Below are 19,862 nucleotides of genomic sequence, written 5' to 3'. Positions count from 1 at the left end.
ATGTCTAAAAAAACACTTAATGACTACAAAAGGAAATAGATGTGGGGAAAGAAACGATAAGAAAAAACATGAACAAATAGTATTGGAAAGAACATAGCATAAATGAAAAAAGAAAGCACGTAATGCACAAAAGAAATGAAACAAAAGAAAGGAGAGAGAAAAAAAGTTTCTCGAGTGCCATGTGGCAGGAACTCCGGAAAGTCCTTCTTTCTCGAGTACCACGTGGCAGGAACTCGACACAATCCTTGTTTGGCGAGTACCATGTGGTGGGAACTCAGCAAAGACGTTATTTGCTGAATGTCGGCCTTTTGACTAGTTTTTTCTCCGTATAACTCAACATAAGTCATGTTTATCGAGTGCATGCACTCCGCAGAACAAGTTGTCACTAGGCAAATTCGATATTAACTACTAACTATTTCCTCCATACAGTATACTTTAATGATCTAAACGCTCTTATATTTGTTTACGGTAGTGGGAGTAGTATTTTTTGAGTAAAAATTAGTTCCTCAAATGCTTGAGCCCACAAAGCAGCGAGGCCAATTCCCTCTGGCTCATGCCCAGAAGGCCAGAACCCAGAACAGACCATGTCAAGAACTCCGGCGATTCACCTCACCCCAAATCCGGCGTGGAGCTGTCTTCTCCGTCAAATCCGGCCAACGGGGGAGCTCGCCCGCTTCGCTCCGGAAGTGATGCCCTCGAAGTTGGTGGCCGTTCGTCGTCCTTCCTGTGATGGAAGCGACTGCCGCCGTGGAGGTGGATCTGACCGCCGCGGCGCTTGATTTGGCAGCGCAGGAGCTTGAATCGGCTGCCAAGGATCTCGCCTTGACATGGCCTTTGACCACCCCTTGAGCCATTCGCATCCGGCGTCATCGGCGATGAGCGCGATGTAAGGAGGAGCTGGTTGGGCGGAAGGAGCCAGAGGAGGCGGGTTCCACTATGCTGGCTACTCCTCGTGGAAGGTTCCACCCGGGCGCTGCACTCCGCCACCAATATCATCGACCGAGCTCGGCCAAGGTCCGGTCGTCCTCCATCCTTCCACAGAGCAGAGCAGCGGCCAGCATGGCGGGGCGGCTTGCCGCCGCGCCGGACGGGAGCGCCAACGCCAACGGCTCGGCGGCTCCCGACCGAGCGCGCGGCTTCTACCGCGACCGGATCCGGCGGGTCGCCGTGTCCGGAGGGCTGAGAAGATCGGCTCTCTTCGACCACTCCCAGTCCGGTCATAGCGGATCCGGCTACTCCAACCACTCCGGCGCGTCGAATTCGTACCCGTCCAACAACTCCGGCATCTCTGCTGCTGAACCGGACTTCGGCGCCCATGAGCTCACGGTGATCGCCATCCAAATGGTCAGTGACGGTTACGCCCAGCGCATGGTCCGAGAATTCTGCGGCGGCGGCGGCCTGGAGAATTGGTTCTTGGAGCTTGACGTGGGCTGGGTTCTCCAGATCCACAACAAGACTGACTTATGTCAGCAGCTCCAGCTTCAACTCAAATCGCCGTCATGGCTCCAAGACTTTGTCGAGAGGTGGATTCGAGCTCTCATGGTAACAATCTCCAGCATCGTTGAGGCGCTCGACAAAGTTCGAGTATTTAACCAAAAACTACCATAATTCACGGAAACGTGACAGAAAACTACCATTTTACAATTTTGTTCCGAAAACTACCACTTTTTTATTAATCCATGACAAAAAACTACCAAGTGTGAAAACTGCTCGCTTTGCCTGGGTTAAACCTGAATCTGACTGTCCGACCCCACACATAAGCGGGCTAAAAATACAATCGGGTCCCTAGTTTTTTTAAAAAAAAGCAATCCAGTCCCTGCAGCCTGCACCCGGTCGTGCTCCACGCCGCCTTCGACGACGCCACCGGCGCGCTCAAGCTCGCCGACTTCGGCCATGGCTAGCTCCTCCAACCGCGCCTCCCCGCTACCCTTAGGACACGGCCGCCTCACCAGGAACCTCTCCACTGCTCCCTCTCTCTGTCTCCCGACGTTCTCTCCCTCCCTCCCCTAACCTCTCTCTCCTTCGTCGCGCCGCCGCACCTGCTTGACGCTGGAGCATCTCCGCTGCTCGATCTGCATTCCCCAACCTCTGGTGCCCCGCCTCCTCGCCGGATCCAGCCAAAATCTCTGCCCCGCCGCCTCCCTCACCCGCGCCGCTGCCTCCGCTCGACCGGGAGGAGACGTCAAGCATCGCCGTCCCATGGGCCATCGGCGACAACCAACAGCCTGCCCCGCGAGAGCTGAGCCATGGGAGGGTTGAGGAAGCGGATCCGGGCGCGGCGAGGCTCTCCTCTCGACGACGGCGGCGCGACATGGCTGTAGAGCTCCTGCTCCAAAAAGAGAAGACGAGGGATATGGAGAGGAGGTTGGGGCAACGTGCGCTGACATGCTCCGGTTGATTTTCGCCGTCCCTCTTGCCGTCATTCGCCGCCGGTGACGGGGACTATCCCTGGTCTTCCTCCATGGGAAATCCTAGAGGAGGTTGGAGGAGCTAGCCATGGCCGCTGTCGCGCCCGAACTCGATCTGGAGCTCATGTGGGCGGAGGGAGCCGGAGAGCGGCGGCAGCGGCGAGGGCCTGGAGCGGTCGGCCCGTAGGGACTGGATTGCTTTTTTTAAGAAAAACTAGGGACCTGATTGCATTTTTAGCCCGCTTATGTGTGGGGTCGGGCAGTCAGATTCAGGTTTAACCCAGGCAAAGCGAGCAGTTTTCACACTTGATAGTTTTTTGCCACGGATTAATAAAAAAGTGGTAGTTTTCGGGAAAAAATCGTAAAGTGGTAGTTTTCTGTCACGTTTCCGTGAATTGTGGTAGTTTTTGGTTAAATACTCACAAAGTTCAGACGTTGTTGCTCGCAAGGTTTGGCAAAGCAAGCATCTCGGAGATGCTCGTCTTTGTCGACGCCGTCATCCCACTGCTCAAGGCGGGGAAGCTACGGGCCGTGCTAGACATGTATATTTGTGTCTGCACTGCGTCGTACATGTTCACTCTGGATGTGTTCTCTCTGGAAGCCCAGATCATATTCGACGAGATACGCCGCTCGTTGGGGACAGAAAGAAACAAGCTATGTGATGCCATATCCACCACAGTGGAGGAGGTCAGGGCACTCATGGAGGACGATGACTCGTGGGCTATCGAGTTTCCTCAAGGAGGAGCCGGGGTTCACCGGAACACCCGGTTGATGGTGGGTTACATCGTGTCTATGACGGATGCATTGGTGTCGACACGGAAGTCCGCACCAAGCCACAACACTGGAAATCTTCATGGCCTGATAGATGACACCATCAAACATTTGAAGGATCTGCTTCCGAGAAAGTCAGAGCTGTGCTTGGATGCAGGCATGAGGTACCTATTCCTGCTCAACAATTCCTATTTCATAGCCACCAGGGACTTTATTCGTGGGCCATACTGTGGAGACTCTCAACACCACCAGGGACTTGAACTTACACTTGAGTGCAAAGATCACATGGACAGCTATCTCGATGTTTCGTGGGCTCATGTGATATCCTCCATATCGAAATCGAATCCTCCTGGACCGCTGCGTCGTTGGATGACCAACACCTCTTCGCTGGCTAAATTCGAGTCAGCGTTTCATCAAACCTACCAAGCTCAGAAGCTCTGGAAGGTTCCGGACCCTCAGCTCAAAGATGCGCTACGAAGGGCTATCATCGAGAGAGTCATCTCAAGTTACAACGACTATCTGAAGAAGCATCCTGAGCTAGCGGAGCACGCTAGCCGCGGAAACAGCACTCCCGCCGTCTTGGAAGAGATGTTGGGACAGCTATTTGAAGGCTGAAAACTTCTTTGAGGCATCGAACAGAGTCACCAACTAATAAGAGGCCAGAGTTATGTTTCATCCAGAGCATTTGAAGTGAAGTTTTATTCTGGATTTGAGGGGTCTTATTTGACTTGTGATTCCATGTTAAATACTCCCACATACCTATGTGTCATGTTTACTTTTCATTATTCAATATTTTATAGACGTTTATTTTCATCTATTTCAGTGAAACTTGAGCTTGCAGAGGCAAGGTCACTCAGATGCACAGGAGTCCTGTGCATCTGAACTATGGGATGGGGAAATTTCATCATAAAATAGCTATATTTGTTGTAGCTGTACTATTTTGTCTGGAAAATCATTTGCATTTCATATACATAAATTTTTCTGATGTCTTTTAGGAAAAAAACTATCAAAAACTGTTTAGTATTGTAGTTTTTGATAGTTTTCCTACAAATTTGGTCAAACTCTGCACTGTTTGACATCAGACGAAATTTATACACCTTCTCAGCCACCGGCTGACACTGGATACACAGTACTGCAAGCGCAGTACACACAGAAAAGTACCATGAGAAATCAACACTCAGTTTTGCCAAAAAAAAAATCATCAGACTCTGAAAGATGAGGTATACAAAATTCAGACCAAAATCGGCAATTCTTTTGCACATAAGGAGCCTGTATGGACATGGACATCAGCCTCTAAGGAATTTAGGGATCTCTCATAAGCATGGACATGGCCTGCAAATACCAAGCCCGACATTTACTTAACAAACCATTTCTCGAAAGCAGCCCTCCATATAATGTGGAGCATGGATGAGAACCAACTGGGGAGTGTATTTTGCTAATAATAACAAAAATACATGTATTGGAATAGTCATAATAATAAGCAAAATGTGTCTACACTAAAAATAGAACATCCAGCTGTTCAACCATATACGTGCTGCTAAAACAGAATATAATGGTCAGAGTATGCTGCCAGTGTATAAAGAATAACTGTGTTTGCTAATCACATTCAGCATAGCATCTCATAATGGTCAGGGTACAGGGTTCAGGATTACAGCAGAATTTCAAAGCGACGTACCATGAAGGCATGAACCGACACGCTGTACTATGACCAATACGGCCCACATTTCCTGTTTCAAACAATGTCTTATACCCTAAAAGAAGGCGCCTTTTGAAGAGGAAAATGGTTAATTATAATTCAGGGGGCACATTGCTGCCACCTGAATTAATACATGTGTACCATCTCAGTTCTTCCTGCTGCATTATGATGCAGTTGCACAGCTCAGAGAAAACATGGACTTTCTATCAGCCTTGTTACCAGTACAGCAATTCAAAGTTCCAGACCCATTGACTAACCGAGGAAGCTAGGATGCAAAAAATTCATCAAGAGGGAACAACTGCGTAAGTAGTGATCCACACATGATCAGGTGGTCTTCCATTAGTGCAGTTCACAAAATATGGAATCCGTTTATGAAAATAGAGAATTTTACAAAAAGGAAAACAATGGAACTAAACATTTAACGCCCCTCTTCCATTGTCATAGTCATGCCATTAAGAGACATTTCCAGGTCATAGTCATGCCTTTGGTCTTCAACTTCATACTTCCGTTGCCTAAAATATACAGGCTCCTTCGGAGTAGGAAGCGGGGCTGTTTCATTTTCTAACATGAACACAGTGGATGACATGAGTGGACGAGCACTTGGATCGTCTTGAACACACAAGAGACTTAACTGAATACACCGCAGAACTTCATGAAGTGGACAGATCTCCGTAATGGACGAGTCCACCAATTCCCTTGCATTTCCATCTTTCCATAAGCTCCATGCCTAAACCAATGAAATCCTCAATTTATTGAAGTGTTTCAGTTGCAAAAAATTTAGAGCATAGTAGTTAACTTACATAAGCTATAAGGCTTGGAAAATCCTTTGTGAGATGGGATGAGCTGATCTTTAACCCGCTTACAATCTCCAACAGTAGAACACCAAAGCTATACGTGTCAGACTTGACAGAAAAGGAACCTTCCATTGCATATTCAGGAGACATGTAACCGCTGTTCGAATCATTCCAAAAAAATTGAATTAACTAAGTTGAAGAAAATTACAATGTTAAGCCTTACCTAGTGCACATATTACTTACTATGTCCCGACAACACGGATAGTGTTCACTTGTTGCTCATTTCCTCCAAAGATCCTTGCCATACCAAAATCTGATATTTTAGGGTTCATTTCCGCATCTAACAAGACATTGCTTGCTTTGAGATCTCTATGGATTATTGTTAGCCTTGAATCTTGATGAAGATAAAGAAGCCCTCTTGCTATCCCTTTAATTACCTTAAACCGGGTCGGCCAATCAAGCACAAAATTTCTTGTGGCATCTTGCAAGAGAAGTGCAAAATTCAAAGCATTAACAACCATCACAAATTCAGTGATTCTAAGAATGTTTTGGGAGACTTGACCATGAGAGCAGAACATACCAAAAAGGAAGGCATCTAAGCTTTTGTTAGGTAAGCATTCATATATCAACAACTTCTCATCTTCGTGAGTGCAGTAACCAAGAAGCCTAACTAAGTTTCTATGCTGCAATTTGGCAATCAGAACTACTTCATTTCTGAACTCATCGGCTCCTTGCCCAGAATTCTTACTAAGCCTTTTGACAGCAACTTCATTGACACCTTCTAACCGTCCCTGCACAACACATCATTCTTCAATTGAACAAAAGATGGGAACTTTTTTTTATCGATGATGATCAGGTTAAACTTTTTACCTTGTAAACTTTTCCGAAGCCACCTCTCCCGAGCATGTTGCAGTCTGAGAAATTGTCAGTTGCAATAACAACATCTTCAAAGCAAATATATGGAAGTTCTATACTTTCGTTCTCAAGTTCGTTAGATTTATAATTTTTTGAGTGTTGTCGTGTATATTTATTCTTAATTTTCTTGATCCGTCGTTTGCCTGACAGAAATAGCTTCATATCAATATTGTATCTTATGAATAACTCACGGAAATTGTATACTGAAAAAGTGAAGCAAATATTGTTTTTACCTCTTGACTTGCATATCCAAAAAACAAGGCTGACGCATGTGAGTATCAGAATACCAGTAGCAATTACTGGGAGTGCAATCTTCAATACATTACTCTCTTTGGCAACTGCAGAAAGCCAGAAATTTAGGAAGACAATGATGCTTTCAAAATCTAACATGCATTTTTTCGAAGTGTAATATAGTCCAGCAAGAGAATGATGCTTTCAAAGTTCTACACGCATTTCTTGTGATGTTGTGTTTGACGTGATTGTGTCATCCTAAACCACATCTAGCATTCAACATAAAAAGGATAAGTCATGCCCTACAATCAATAAGCGCATAAGGGAAGATGTATACCTGTTGAACTGGCTAGACGGAGGTACAGGTTCTCGCCATCACGAAACTTTCCTGTGTCGACAAGCTCCCCCAACCAAATCAAGCACCTTGACACGTCATCAGACGTGCTGCCATTTTGCAGGTTAGCATAAGCATACGCAGTGCAATTGCAATTACGGCTGCACTCTCCTCTGCATTGGTCGATGCCTCTGTTCCTGACATATACGAACTTATCGGGTATCTTCATACCTCTGAAGGTCAAGAAATTATCGCCACCACCACATTTCAGATCCTCCTTTCTCCGACACCCTCTGGAGAAGTTAACACCATCGGGCTCAAACCCACCGAGGCAGTTGCATTTCGGAACTGTTTCAGTGGCATCACAGTAGCCAAATGGTCCGCAATAGGCGTATTGGTCACAGCTAGGACTTGGCTGCTCTGTGAAAACCTCCCATGACGACGAGTTGCTGTTCCATGCCAGAAACCTAAACACGCCCGTGTAGTGCAGCACCATTCGCATGCTTGGTGAGTCGTCGGAGACGGGGAATGTCATGTATAACTTATCCCCTCTGTAGACAATTCTTAGGGTCATGATGAAGCCAGTGCTACCTTGATACGAGGCAGTGACCAATTCACCATTCCACGCAGATCTGCGCCAATACGGTCTTGTCCCATTCCAGATGACAACCTGGAGGTCCGAACTAGGGTCACCGCCCATGGAGTAGTCGCTGGTGGCTGGGTCATCAGGGCCCCTCCAAGCAACAAGGCGAGTGTAGAGATCATCATTTGCACTCAGTGGTAAAGGCATGCCGGGGAGGATGGTGTCGGTTGGGTGATGGAAGCTCTGCCATATGTCTGTGCCGTTTGGCATCCGGATGACCAAGTTTCCGGAGTCAAGCAGTATAGCAGCGGTTCCGGTGGTTCCGGATGTGAAGTTGCACATGGTTGTCCAAAGAGTGCGGCCTTGGGAGTCAGACAAGACGAGGTCGGAGTTGTTGGTCAGAACCAGCTTCCCAGGAGAAGCTTTTGTGATCGGGTTGTCGCGGTTAGCGACCCACACATATGTGCGCTCAGGGATGTTGTTGTACCATATGCCGGCATACGAGTCGTTTGTTGAGTTCTTTGGGGAGAAGAAGCCGAGAGCAAAGACACCATTGTCCGAGACGAGCTTGTCGCCGGCGGCGAGCGGCTTTGCGGGAGTAAGGTGGTCGTCGGATTTGCAGAGACAAATGAAAGACAGGAGGACAACAACTTGGAGGGGAGCCATACCTATTCAGCCTTCTCCCGCATATGCCTGATGTCTGTGCTGTGAGGATCAAAGGAAGGTTTTTTTTTCAGAGGGAGCAGCCAAGAAGATGCTTAGGGATCGATTGCTTGATCGGAGCCTCGGTCTTCTGTGTGGAGGGAAACGCTGCTCTGACTTCTGTGTGGTTTTTGTTGAAATTAGCTCATCAGTCAATCACATTTGCAGGAGTCTCGGATGACCACACAATGCAAGGTGCAATAGTGAGTATTACAGTATTATTCAGCATTGGCTGCTGGTCTCCGTGTGGAGTTCACACAAAGAAATATCTTCTACGTAGTAGGCTACAGATTTTTCGCTGTGTTGCGTACAGCAGGCAAACTTGTTCTTGGCGGCATACAACTGTACAAGTAGTAGTCTTACTGAAGAACAGGAAAGGGGGTAATGGTAGGAAATGGGTTACCTTCAGGTGGAGCTCCGGCGGGGTAGCTCGTGGTGACGGTGGCGGCCGACGCCGACGGCGTAGGGGAGTGTGGCGCACCAACCCGAGCGACTAGTATACCGGCGGTAAGCGTGGCGGGCCCATCGCTGCCGGCGACGGCGCGCAGCCGAAGGGCCAAGGGAAATCAGCGGGGGATGGCCACGACAGCGCGATGGAGTGCCGGACTGGTTCGCCGGGGAGGCACAGGTAAGGCTGAGAAGATAAAGGCGGCGGTGGCGTCATTAGCTGGCTTTGAAACCGCCGGCGGCAGCAGAAGCAGTGGCCACAGCGGGGGGCAGGATGGTGGGCGTCAACAGCTGCCAGAATGGGCCGGTCCAGCGGGGAACAAAGCCTTCAGAGCTTTTTTTTTTCCTTCTTCTTCCGTTTTTTTCTTCACATTCTCTGCTTTTGTTTTTCGCTTTATTTTGTTTACTTTTGCTTATATTTCGAAATATTCTATCTACATATTATAGAAATCACTTCATATACAGAAATTGAAAAGTGTTGATCATGCATTTAGACAATGTTAAACATGTACTCCCTCTGATGCAAAAAAAAAGTGTTGCGCCTTTAGTTTAAATCTGAATTAATGTTGAAGCCACGACACCTTTTTGGATCGGAGGGAGTATAGAAAATGTTTCGGATGTATACAACAAAATGTATAATTTTTATACCCATGGAAGGGCCGTCATCTCGCTTCCTTTCCCCTTATCCTTCTTCTTGTCCTTCTTGACGGGCGCGACGACGCGGTTGAGCTCCTCGGTGAGGTACAGGACCATGGTGGCCACGTCCATGGTCACCGTGACCTTCACCTCATCCTTGCTGGCTTCCAGCATCACATCCTTCACTCCTGGAGAAGAATGAAACACACACAGAGGCGTCAGTTTCAACCGAGAATACAAAATTAGGCTCCGTTTGGTTCATAGGAATATAAAACATAGGAACAAGAGAAAATGTAGGAACCAAGAAAAGAAAATGTAGGAAGCAAAAAGGAAAGTACCAGCCTAAATAAGTACAATGGGGGGGGGGGGGGCATGGCCCCTGTCCACTAATTATTTTTCACATGCTAATAATCATGATATACGATCCAAGCTTTTAAGGATGCGTTCGTTCGTAGGTTTCCTGCAGGATTTTTGTAGGAACACCGTTCCTCTGGAATTCTTTAGTTTTTCACTTTATTTTGTTTATTAGTTTTGCTTATATTTCGAAATATTCTAAATATATCTATTATAGAAATCACTTCACACAGAAATTGAAAAGTGTTGATCATGGATTAAAAATATATTAGAAATGTATTCCCTCCGATAAAAAAAGAGTGTTGTGCCTTTAGTTTAAATTTGAATTAAAGATGAACTAAAGACATGATACTTTTTTTGGAATCGGAGGGAGTATAGAAAAATGTTTGTGATGTATACAAGAAATGTACAATGCGACATCAAAATATGTATATGAAAAAATGTTAATCATGTATTTAAAAATGTTAAACGTGTATAAAACATATTCCTGGTGTACATAGAAAATGGAAAAAAATGCGTATGGAAAAAAGTATATATATATATATATGAAAAAATATTAGTAATGTATTTATAAACATGTATAAAAAAATTGTTGTGCTTTATAAAAAATTGTACAATCTGTATGAAAAAAGTAGACATAAAGAATATATGTTTTAAAAAAATGTTAATCCTGTATTTAAAAAATGTTTAAAATTTATATAAAAATGTTGCTGATGTATAAAAAAAATCTACAATATATATCGAAAAATTAGGAACAAAAAATACATGTTAAATGTTAATCATGTATTTATATTTTTTCCTGATGTGTAAAATAAATGTTAATCATGTATTTATATTTTTTTTCCTCGTCTGAACCATGCTGCGGGGCGCTTCAGACGAGGGGAGCTACCATAGTTCCCGCGAGCAGGATATGTGCGGGTAAAGCACGACTAACTTCCCATGGGCTGACCGACTTCTGTTGCTCCGCTCGATGAGATCCCATGCTTCCTATCTGGGCCTAGGGCCTGCCTCTTCTCTGCTTAGTTCCAACTGCATTATGCAGTTCTGCTATAAAAAAGTGCATTATCCAGTAGCAATTTGCATTTTCCAAAAAAAAAACTACTTCAACTTGCATATAGTACATGAGCCGAAGGCATGGATCGTAGGATATAGCACAATCATGCATAACCCCATTTCACTTTTCTACTCCCTCCATGCCAAATTATAGTGCATTTAATTTTTTTTCTTGAAAGTCAAACTTTATAAACTTTGATCAAGTTTGTAAAAAAAAATCAGTAGTTACAAATACCAATAAATTCATCATTTTTGCTACCGACACGTCAGGCAAATTGGTTGAACAAAACCACCACAACCATTTCCAGACAATTACACCCAAAGGCCATAAGCCCCCGCGCATTCATACGTTATAGTGATGACCACATACAGATTGACGTCGTAGCTATAAAGATACCATGGAAAAAATGGAATAGATGATCAGTTAAAACACACTCATTTCGGCAATTCCAAATTGCCCAAAGAGTGGCATGAACTCCCATGCGGATTCAGTGGCGGAGCCAGCTCGGCCGGCGAGCCGGGGCAAAGTACACATGGCTGCTGTCTATCAGTTGTTTGCCCTTTAGTATGATGATTAGCTCTCCATTTACTGCTATTATTCAAACTAGAGTGCATGGCTGAACCCGGGCAGCTGCCCCGGGTAGCCGCCAGAAAAAATGATTTCACTCATTTGCTACACTGAAATAGATTGATTGAAATGAGTGGATTAAAACATTGAAATCTAAACATCTTGAAATGTAACCAAGATTGGTCTTTGTTCTAAAGGTCTTGGCGTGAGCAGTTCAAATATATAAAAAGTTTCACTAACGGAACTTTACTGTAAAAGATTCAAGGCCTCTTTTGGTTCATAGGATAGGATTATCATAGGAATAGGAATCTTGTAGGAAATGAGATGACATGTATCTCAAATCCTATGAGTAGGAATAGGAAACAAGATGTCATTTGGTTGATACCAAAGGAATTTTTCCATTGAGTCTAGGCTCTTTTTTATTTTCCTATGAAATGTAGAGGATAGGAACCAATTCTATGTAGGAATAGGAATCCATTCCTATGAACCAAAGGACTCTAAAGAAAAAAATTCTATAAGAATCCTATCCTCTAGAATTCCTATGAAATTCCTTTAAATTAAAGGAGGCTTTGACTTGTCTACATTTTATAAGAAAAACAAATTTGATGGATTACTTTGGGAGAGAGGGGGGGGGGGGGGGGGGGGGAGTAGAGACTCATGCATGCAATTCTGCTGTCACTGACCAAAAGTGGTGGGGCTTGGGCTAGAAATACCAACCTAGTAAAAGAAATGGAATATGCATGGAGGTTTGGATATTGGATGAGTTGGTATAATATTACCGGTTCGAGATTCACCACTAGTTGCGGCACCGTTGGAAGCCTCTTTGCACAACGGCCCATCCAGCGACCATACCACCACCATCTCCTACTACTCATGCCCACCACCGGTTTTTGAGGATATGATTTCTAGGGAAAGGGAATGTGAGTCTAAGGCTGCTGGTAATAAGAGTATCATATCTAGTATAGACTTGGTAAGGCCACGGAGCAATTTTGATGAGGTGGCATAAAATTAAAAAGAAATGTATGTTTTTGATCCCTTAAGTTTTTCAAAAATATAGACTTGGTCCCTCAAGATTTTTTGGTATACATTTAGTCCTTCAAGTCTCAGAACCGGGTAAGTCAAACCAGATTTTGACCACTTTTACGGGGTTTGACCGAATTTGACCAAATGAACACACTAGTAGAAAAATGCCCATTTGTCCCGGTTTCAGAGGGCCTTTAGTCCCGGTTCTGGAACCGGAACTAAAGGGTCGGTACTAAAGCCCCCCCTTTAGTCCCGGTTTTGTTACGAACGAGGACTAAAGGCCCTTCATGTGGCCGCTGTCTGGAGCTCCACCTTTAGTCCGGTTGGTAACACCAACCGGGACTAAAGGAAATTTTATGGGTTTTTTTTCATTTTTTTAAATATTTTTTTCCTGATTTTCAAATTTCTGAATTATTTTACAATTTAATCTCTAATCACCTCTTATCACTGCTCAACTTAACCTCTAATCTTTAATCACCCCTCATCACTGCTCAATTTAACCTCTAATCTCTAATCACCCCTCATCATTTCAAATTATCTAACTTCCCGGCCGGTCACCCATCCTCTCACCACTCCAGCCTGAGCACGCTTAACTTTCGGGTTCTATTCCCCCTTGTTTCCAACTCTGCACTTGTTGTTTTTCTAACAATAGTAAGATGTCAATCCTATTAACCCTCAGGAGTTTTGCTTGAACATGAAGTCACACGTTTCACTGTCTGAGTTTGAAACTATTATTCTAAAAAACAACAATTATTTAGTAACACTAATATTTTCTTGAATAAATAGTTTGACCATTGGTTGACCATAGTTTGACCACAGTTTGACCAGATTTGACCAAAATTCAAAAACCTGAAATAATTATTTAGTAACACTAATATTCTTGAATAATTATTTAGTAACACTAATACTTCTTGAATAAGTAGTTTGATCCAACTTTGACCAGATTTAACTAAAATTCCAAAAAACTGAAACTTGAGCATAACTTTTTTTCCTTTTAGAATTTGAGGATTCTAAAATTGTGCAAAACGGCCTATGGCGGTCAAAATTGGATGCATATTTTCGTGCTGAACATTTTAATATATTATAAGTTTTTTTTCGACATCATATGCAAAAGTTATAGCCGTTTTTCATAACACTTTTTTGCAAAACATGTCCAAATCTAAGTTTTTAAATTTTCCTAACTAGTAGATGTAGTAATATAACTACATCTCGAAGGATTTTATTTTTTGAAGTTTTTATCATTTTCTTTTGTTTTTTTCAAAACTGAAATGGCGATACACAGGGGGGGGGGTAGAGTTTGAGACACGAACCCCTTTAGTCCCGGTTTGACACACACGAACTGGGACTAAAGGGCATCACACCCTTTAGTACTGGTTCGTATCTCAAACCGGGACTAAAGGTCTCATTTGAACCGGGACTAATGCCTTTAGCCGCTCGAACCGGGACTAATGCTCACATTAGTCCCGGTTCGTGATGCAGCCGGGACTAATGTGTATATTGAGCTGTGACCAAAGCCCTGTTTTCTACTAGTGACAGTAAATTAAAAAAGAAAACTGGATTATTTTGGCATGCATTGTGCTTACATGCGCAAGCTGCGTGCTAATTTTCGTGGTCTTGCGCATGTTGGATGCAAAAAAGCAGATAATTTTTTGTTTTTCTAAATTTTATTGGAAATATGCCCGGACGTCACGAGGAGTTCCGTAATGGTCCGGAGGTAAAGAATTATATATAGGAAGTGCTGTTTCGGCCATCGGAACAAGTTTCGGGGTCACCGGTATTGTACCGGGACCACCGGAAGGGTCCCGGGGGTCCACCGGGTGGGGCCACCTGCCCCGGGGGGCCACATGGGCTGTAGGGCGTGCGCCTTGGCCTACATGGGCCAAGGGCACCAGCCCCAAGGGGCCCATGCGCCTAGGGTTTTCACAGAGGAAGAGTCCCACAAGTGGAAGGCACCCCCTAGGTGCCTTGGGGGGGAGGGAAACCTCCCTTGGCCGCCGCCCCCTAGGAGATTGGATCTCCTAGGGCCGGCGCCCCCCCTAGGCCCTCCTATATATAGTGGGGGAAGGAAGGGCTTTTTCATCCACGCCTTTGGTTGCCTCCTTCTCCCTCTCCAACACCTCCTCCTCCTCCATAGTGCTTGGCGAAGCCCTGACGGAGTACTGCAGCTCCATCACCACCACGCCGTCGTGCTGCTGCTGGAGCCATCTTCCTCAACCTCTCCTCTCCCCTTGCTGGATCAAGAAGGAGGAGACGTTACGCTGACCGTACGTGTGTTGAACGCGGAGGTGCCGTCCGTTCGGCGCTAGGATCTCCGGTGATTTGGATCACGTCGTGTACGACTACCTCATCCCCGTTCTTTGAACGCTTCCGCTCGCGATCTACAAAGGTATGTAGATGCATCCGATCACTCGTTGCTAGATGAACTCATAGATGGATCTTGGTGAAACCGTAGGAAAATTTTTGTTTTCTGCAACGTTCCCCAACAAATTTACTGTTCATCGGTCAAACTCGGTCAAAATCTGGGCGGTCAAATCCGGTTAAACTGGTCAAAATCTGGTTTTGGACTAAACTTAGGTTTTGAGACTTGAAGCACCAAATCTGTACCAAAAATCATGAGGGACCAAGTCTATACTTTTGGGGACTTGAGGGACAAATATCATACTTTTCTCAAAATTAAATGAAGAAAAAGATGGTTAAGTATCATATCACGATACTATATTGTAATAAATATTATACTACTATATATCTTGCATGGCAATAAATAAGGTCATCTAAGGTACTATTCTATGATACTATGCATTATTGAGTTAATATCATACGCTAGTATCATATGCATGATACTAACTTATGATACTACCTACTATGGGCAGCCTAAAGTTAGGAGTATAGTGTAAATTCGACTTGAAAGTTGATTGTTAGTTATGTGGTGGGAATTAGTAATGATAATTTCGGAAGTTCCATCGTGCATGAATTAATAGGGGCAACATGAGAATCCTCCTCTTTAATTCTCATTCCTCTGCTATGTTGCCCCCCAAACAATGGATTGTATATCTCCTTGCTCTCAAACTTCCATTCTCCACTACTAGCCGTTGTTGCTGGTGCTCTAGAGTTGGTTCCATCGTATCCGGTGGGGGCTGCTACATGCTCTGGGAGAAATACCTTATCTGACTTGGTGTCATGCCAACCACAGTGACGCAATTCTGGCGCCGTGTTTCTAGGCGTGGACGTGGAGCTATATCCCTAATTCCTTGGCTAGATTCGATGAGCTGAGAGCCTGAGATGCGTGCTCCTGGAGAAATGCCCGCTCTAGTCTCCTTTCGAGCGACCATGACGTCGCTGTCCTAAGTTGTAAACCTCCATGGAGGCATATGGCCCGGGAGATGCACCTCCCATCGGCAGTGGTGTCGAGCGAAAGATGTATGATAGTGGTGTCAGACGTCGTTCGGGAACTCCTGCCCTTGCCTATGGTGTATTGTTTGGGGCCGGTGGCCATGCCAAGATTTATCAGGAACATGCACTTGTGCTGGAGGCGTGGGATCGTCGGAGCGTCTTCAATGTGTGATTTTGGAAGTGCCATCTCCACTCGTCAGTATTCTCGATTGGCATCACACATGCATCGATCAACGGATGTTCTTGGCACCCCGGATAGCTCTGGGAGGCATTCACTCCGCGTGGCTTGTGAAGGGTGTTCAATCAGCGTGAGAATGTCCAAGTGCAGACCGTGCTCGCTTGCACCATCTTTATTTCCTCACCTGCTCCGGCATGGATCACCGTTGCTCTTTTTTCCTTTTCCTCTTTTACTCCGGCCATCCATGATTTTGCTTTTTGCATGTGTGATCCTTTGTGTTGTTGATTGACTGTATACATTCTAATCATATAGAAGTCGGGTGTATGCTTATTGTGTCTGTATCACCTATCCACCTTCATTAATGCTAACGAAAGACGTCCTTTACAAAAAATAAAAACTCCCCTCGCCAAACACGCAGTGAATTGAAAAATGCTGAGAAGTGGGAGCTGACATAGAGATGCTGAGATGGAATGTGGGCAGGATCCATTTGGATATACATATGTGCGCTGCAGGTGTATGTCGTCTGCCCTATTTTCTACTGTATTTTATCGAGTGGGCTGCAAGTGGAAGGGCGTGCATGGTACTGGTTGTGCGTTTTATATCTGCCCTATTTTCTATGATCTCCCTCTCACACGCCAGCATTCCAGCGCCGCTCTCTTCTTCCAATCGCTAGCTGCTTGCAGCTCTTCCTTTCACTCCACCGCGGTGGCTCTTCTTTGCCATTTTTTAGCATGCCGACCTTGGCTTCCATGGCGATGCCAGAAGAAGGGCCGGTTCCTTTCGCGGACGCCCTTGTTGCTGTAGGCACAAACCCCGTCTCCTCGCCGCAGGAGGTCCTTGAGGAAGAGCATGCGGACCTTGTGTCCACCCTGCCGAGCGCGCTGGAGGCCAACGGTGTCAAGAAACTCCGTCTTTACCAGGGCTTCTGGCTACGGGATATCCACGTACCGGCGGCCATCGCGCTCCAGCGGCGATTCGAGCCTCGCCCCGACGACGTCATTGTGGCCAGCTTGCCCAAGTGTGGCACCACGTGGCTCAACGCCCTGACCTTCGCGACGATGGCACGCAGGGCATACCCACCCGCCGGCGCCGACCACCCGCTCCGCCGGCTGAACCCGCACCAGTGCGTGCCTTTCCTGGAGGGCCTCTTCCAGGGCGGCCGGGAGGCGGAGCTCGAGGCGCTCCCGTCCCGGCGCCTCATGAACACGCACATGCCGCTCCCGATGGTGCCGTCGGCCGTGCCCGGCTGCCGGGTCGTCTACGTATGCAGGGACCCCAAGGACATGGCCGTCTCGGCGTGGCATTTCCTCCGCCGCCTGCAGACGGACCTGGCGTTCAGCGTCGTCTTCGAGTCCGTCTGCGACGGCGCGGTGGCGTTCGGCCCGGTCTGGGACCACGTCCTCGGCTACTGGCGCGCGAGCAGGGCGATGCCGGACAAGGTGCTCTTCCTGCGGTACGAGGAGCTGCTCCGCGACCCGGCCGAGAACGTGCGAAAGCTGGCGAGGTTCCTCGGAATGCCATTCTCCGCAGCGGAGGACGCGGCCGGCACCGTCGACAGCATCGTCCAACTCTGCAGCTTCGGGCACCTCAAGGGCCTGGACGCCAACAAAACTGGGCATTTGGATCCCCTCCTCCCCGTCCCGCGTGATGCGCTCTTCAGGAATGGGGCGTCCGGCGATTGGGTGAACCACATGACGCCGGAAATGGCGAGTCGGCTGGACAAGATCGTAGCTGACAAAATGCGCGGGACAGGGCTCACTTTTCAGTGACATTTTACCCATTCACGCATTACTTTTCTGGTCGTTTTCCCGTCAATATATCCAATAAATCCCTGCAATGTATTGCCAGCATTTTCTTTTAAATCAGTATCAGTAGTCCATCCAATTTTTTAGTCCACATATTAGGTTTGTCTTTAGTCAAACCTTTCAAAGTTGGACAAGTTTATAAAAAAAATGAACATTCACAGTACCAATCAATACCATGTCCGTCATGAAATATAATTACATATTGCATTTATTTTATGTTGTAGATGTTGATCATTTTAATATAAATTTGATCAAACTTCACTAAGTTTGACTTAAGACCAACCAAATATGTGGAGTAAAAAAGATGGAAAGAGTAGTTTGGTGAACTAGTTGGTGCATGCAACTTAATATCTAGTATGGCACAACATGTAGCACATCTTCTAAAAGCATCTACAACCACGTATACATAATTCAAGTCTCTATACGCCTACGGACACGCCTGTGGACAGTGACTAGACGGATATCAAAACTTGGCATTTACAGCCCCGATCCCTATTTTGAAAATACCAAATTCATACAAACACACACACAGTGATCATTTTGGACAAACATAGCTTTGGTTGCGAAGTGATTGAAGCTGCAGAAGCTCAAAACCTGATTGACAACCCCACTCTTCTCCTTCTCTTCGGTGAAGTGATGTTTGTTGACGATGACTTTGGCAAAGAGCGGTCGAAGGAAACAACATTGGATACAACGGTACGCGATGCCACCTGACTTGGAAAGAAAGCGACCTGTGGTGATGAAAGTGAGCAGTTACACGTAGCGTTTTCCAGAAACCTAATTCACCCTTTTCCGATGCAAGATCACAAAGGCAAGAGGTTCTAAAGACTTGCTCTCCTGCTTGCGGGTGGACACGCAAGCGTTCCTGATGGGGACATGTTGGCGCCAGAAACAACTAATTAACTCATTTGGAATTCAAATAAATACATTCCTATTAATTCACTACGTAAAATTTGGCATATGAAAATAAAAATATAGGTCATAAGACAAGAAATTTTGCAGTTTATGTGTATTTTACACTATGTTTTTACGTTTGTAATTTTACATAACATAAAATATTTTTTACGACAATTATATATTTTCTTACGGTCGCTTTTTGCGTTGGAAATAAGACAAAAACTTACGGAACGTAAAATTACGGTGCATTGATGGTAAAATAGAGGGGGGGGGGGGTGAAGAATAACTATTCCTCACCCAGGGTGACGAATAGCGCGACTACACTGACTAGATTTCCAACTTCGAAACAATTTAAAACGACAAAAAGAATTGTGCTCATGCAAGGCACATTTTTTTTTTCAGAAGACCATTCACATGCTTGCTGCTGACCCGCCTCCTTCGCACCGGCACCAACCCGGCCAGGCGAGTGGGTGTGTGTTTTTCTCTTCCTCTCCTCGTACCCACCACTTATTGAAGTGCGGAGACTCTACTATAGAGCATATGTCGGTCACGGTGTCACATTCCACCTCCACGTCTGATGTGGGACTAAATATTGCACCTCCACCTCGGTGCCATACATGAGTGTTTTGATTTATTTGGAATATGAGAGTTATTCACATGAGCGAAGCCCACTAATTCTAACAGTCGGTACTGATTTGTTGTGTAGTTGGAGTAATGCCTTTCTTTGTTTTCTCTTCCTCTTCTTTTCATAATTTTTGGTTGTGTGTGTGCTTGGACTAGGCCATGACATTGTATTGGTGTATATTGGTGTGCAGAGTCTGCGTGCAATTGGCAACATCCTGATATCAATATTTTTGCAAAATAAATAAATCTTAATACTAGTATATTGCTCTTTATAAAAAAACACAAACTGATCTTTCTCACAACTAACTTTTCACAATGGCCATGTCGTCATAAACATGATTATTTAATTTTATTGCAGTGTACATAGACTTCATGATACATCAATACAATATTATAGGCACTCCGATCCCACTGATAGATGCAAGACAAGAATGCATCTCAGAACTCTAGACC

General features: G+C 45.4%; 3 protein-coding genes across 4 annotated transcripts; 2 read left to right on the top strand and 1 right to left on the bottom strand.

The window, feature by feature from the left end:
* Positions 1 to 481: 481 nt before the first annotated feature.
* On the top strand, positions 482 to 3,996 carry LOC125540210 (exocyst complex component EXO70A1-like). Its single transcript, XM_087545258.1, has 2 exons — positions 482 to 1,584; positions 2,841 to 3,996. Exons 1-2 carry the CDS (start codon positions 937 to 939, stop codon positions 3,792 to 3,794), a joined length of 1,602 nt encoding a protein of 533 aa, XP_087401384.1. The 5' UTR covers positions 482 to 936; the 3' UTR covers positions 3,795 to 3,996.
* Positions 3,997 to 4,778: 782 nt separating this feature from the next.
* Positions 4,779 to 8,640, bottom strand: LOC125540208 (G-type lectin S-receptor-like serine/threonine-protein kinase B120). Of its 2 annotated transcripts, XM_048703786.2 has the most exons (7): positions 7,153 to 8,640; positions 6,818 to 6,922; positions 6,540 to 6,727; positions 6,250 to 6,460; positions 5,913 to 6,150; positions 5,676 to 5,826; positions 4,780 to 5,602 (listed from the first exon to the last, which is right to left on the bottom strand). In XM_048703786.2, the coding sequence occupies exons 1-7, from the start codon at positions 8,396 to 8,398 to the stop codon at positions 5,294 to 5,296; spliced, it is 2,448 nt and encodes an 815-aa protein (XP_048559743.2). In that variant the 5' UTR covers positions 8,399 to 8,640; the 3' UTR covers positions 4,780 to 5,293. The 2 variants fall into 2 exon arrangements, with proteins under 2 accessions (XP_087401383.1, XP_048559743.2); XM_087545257.1 differs by having other exon boundaries at positions 4,779 to 5,602; positions 6,540 to 6,922; positions 7,153 to 8,398.
* Positions 8,641 to 16,716: 8,076 nt separating this feature from the next.
* On the top strand, positions 16,717 to 18,083 carry LOC125540212 (cytosolic sulfotransferase 5). Its single transcript, XM_048703790.2, has one exon. The coding sequence runs from the start codon at positions 16,815 to 16,817 to the stop codon at positions 17,850 to 17,852; it is 1,038 nt and encodes a 345-aa protein (XP_048559747.1). The 5' UTR covers positions 16,717 to 16,814; the 3' UTR covers positions 17,853 to 18,083.
* The last annotated feature ends 1,779 nt before the right edge of the window (positions 18,084 to 19,862 follow it).

Source organism: Triticum urartu, chromosome 2A, assembly GCF_056163025.1.
Source record: "Triticum urartu cultivar PI428250 chromosome 2A, HENAU_Tu73, whole genome shotgun sequence".
Lineage (NCBI taxonomy): Eukaryota > Viridiplantae > Streptophyta > Magnoliopsida > Poales > Poaceae > Triticum > Triticum urartu.
Note: the sequence above shows the minus strand (reverse complement) of the source record. Positions and strands in the feature narration are given on the sequence as shown.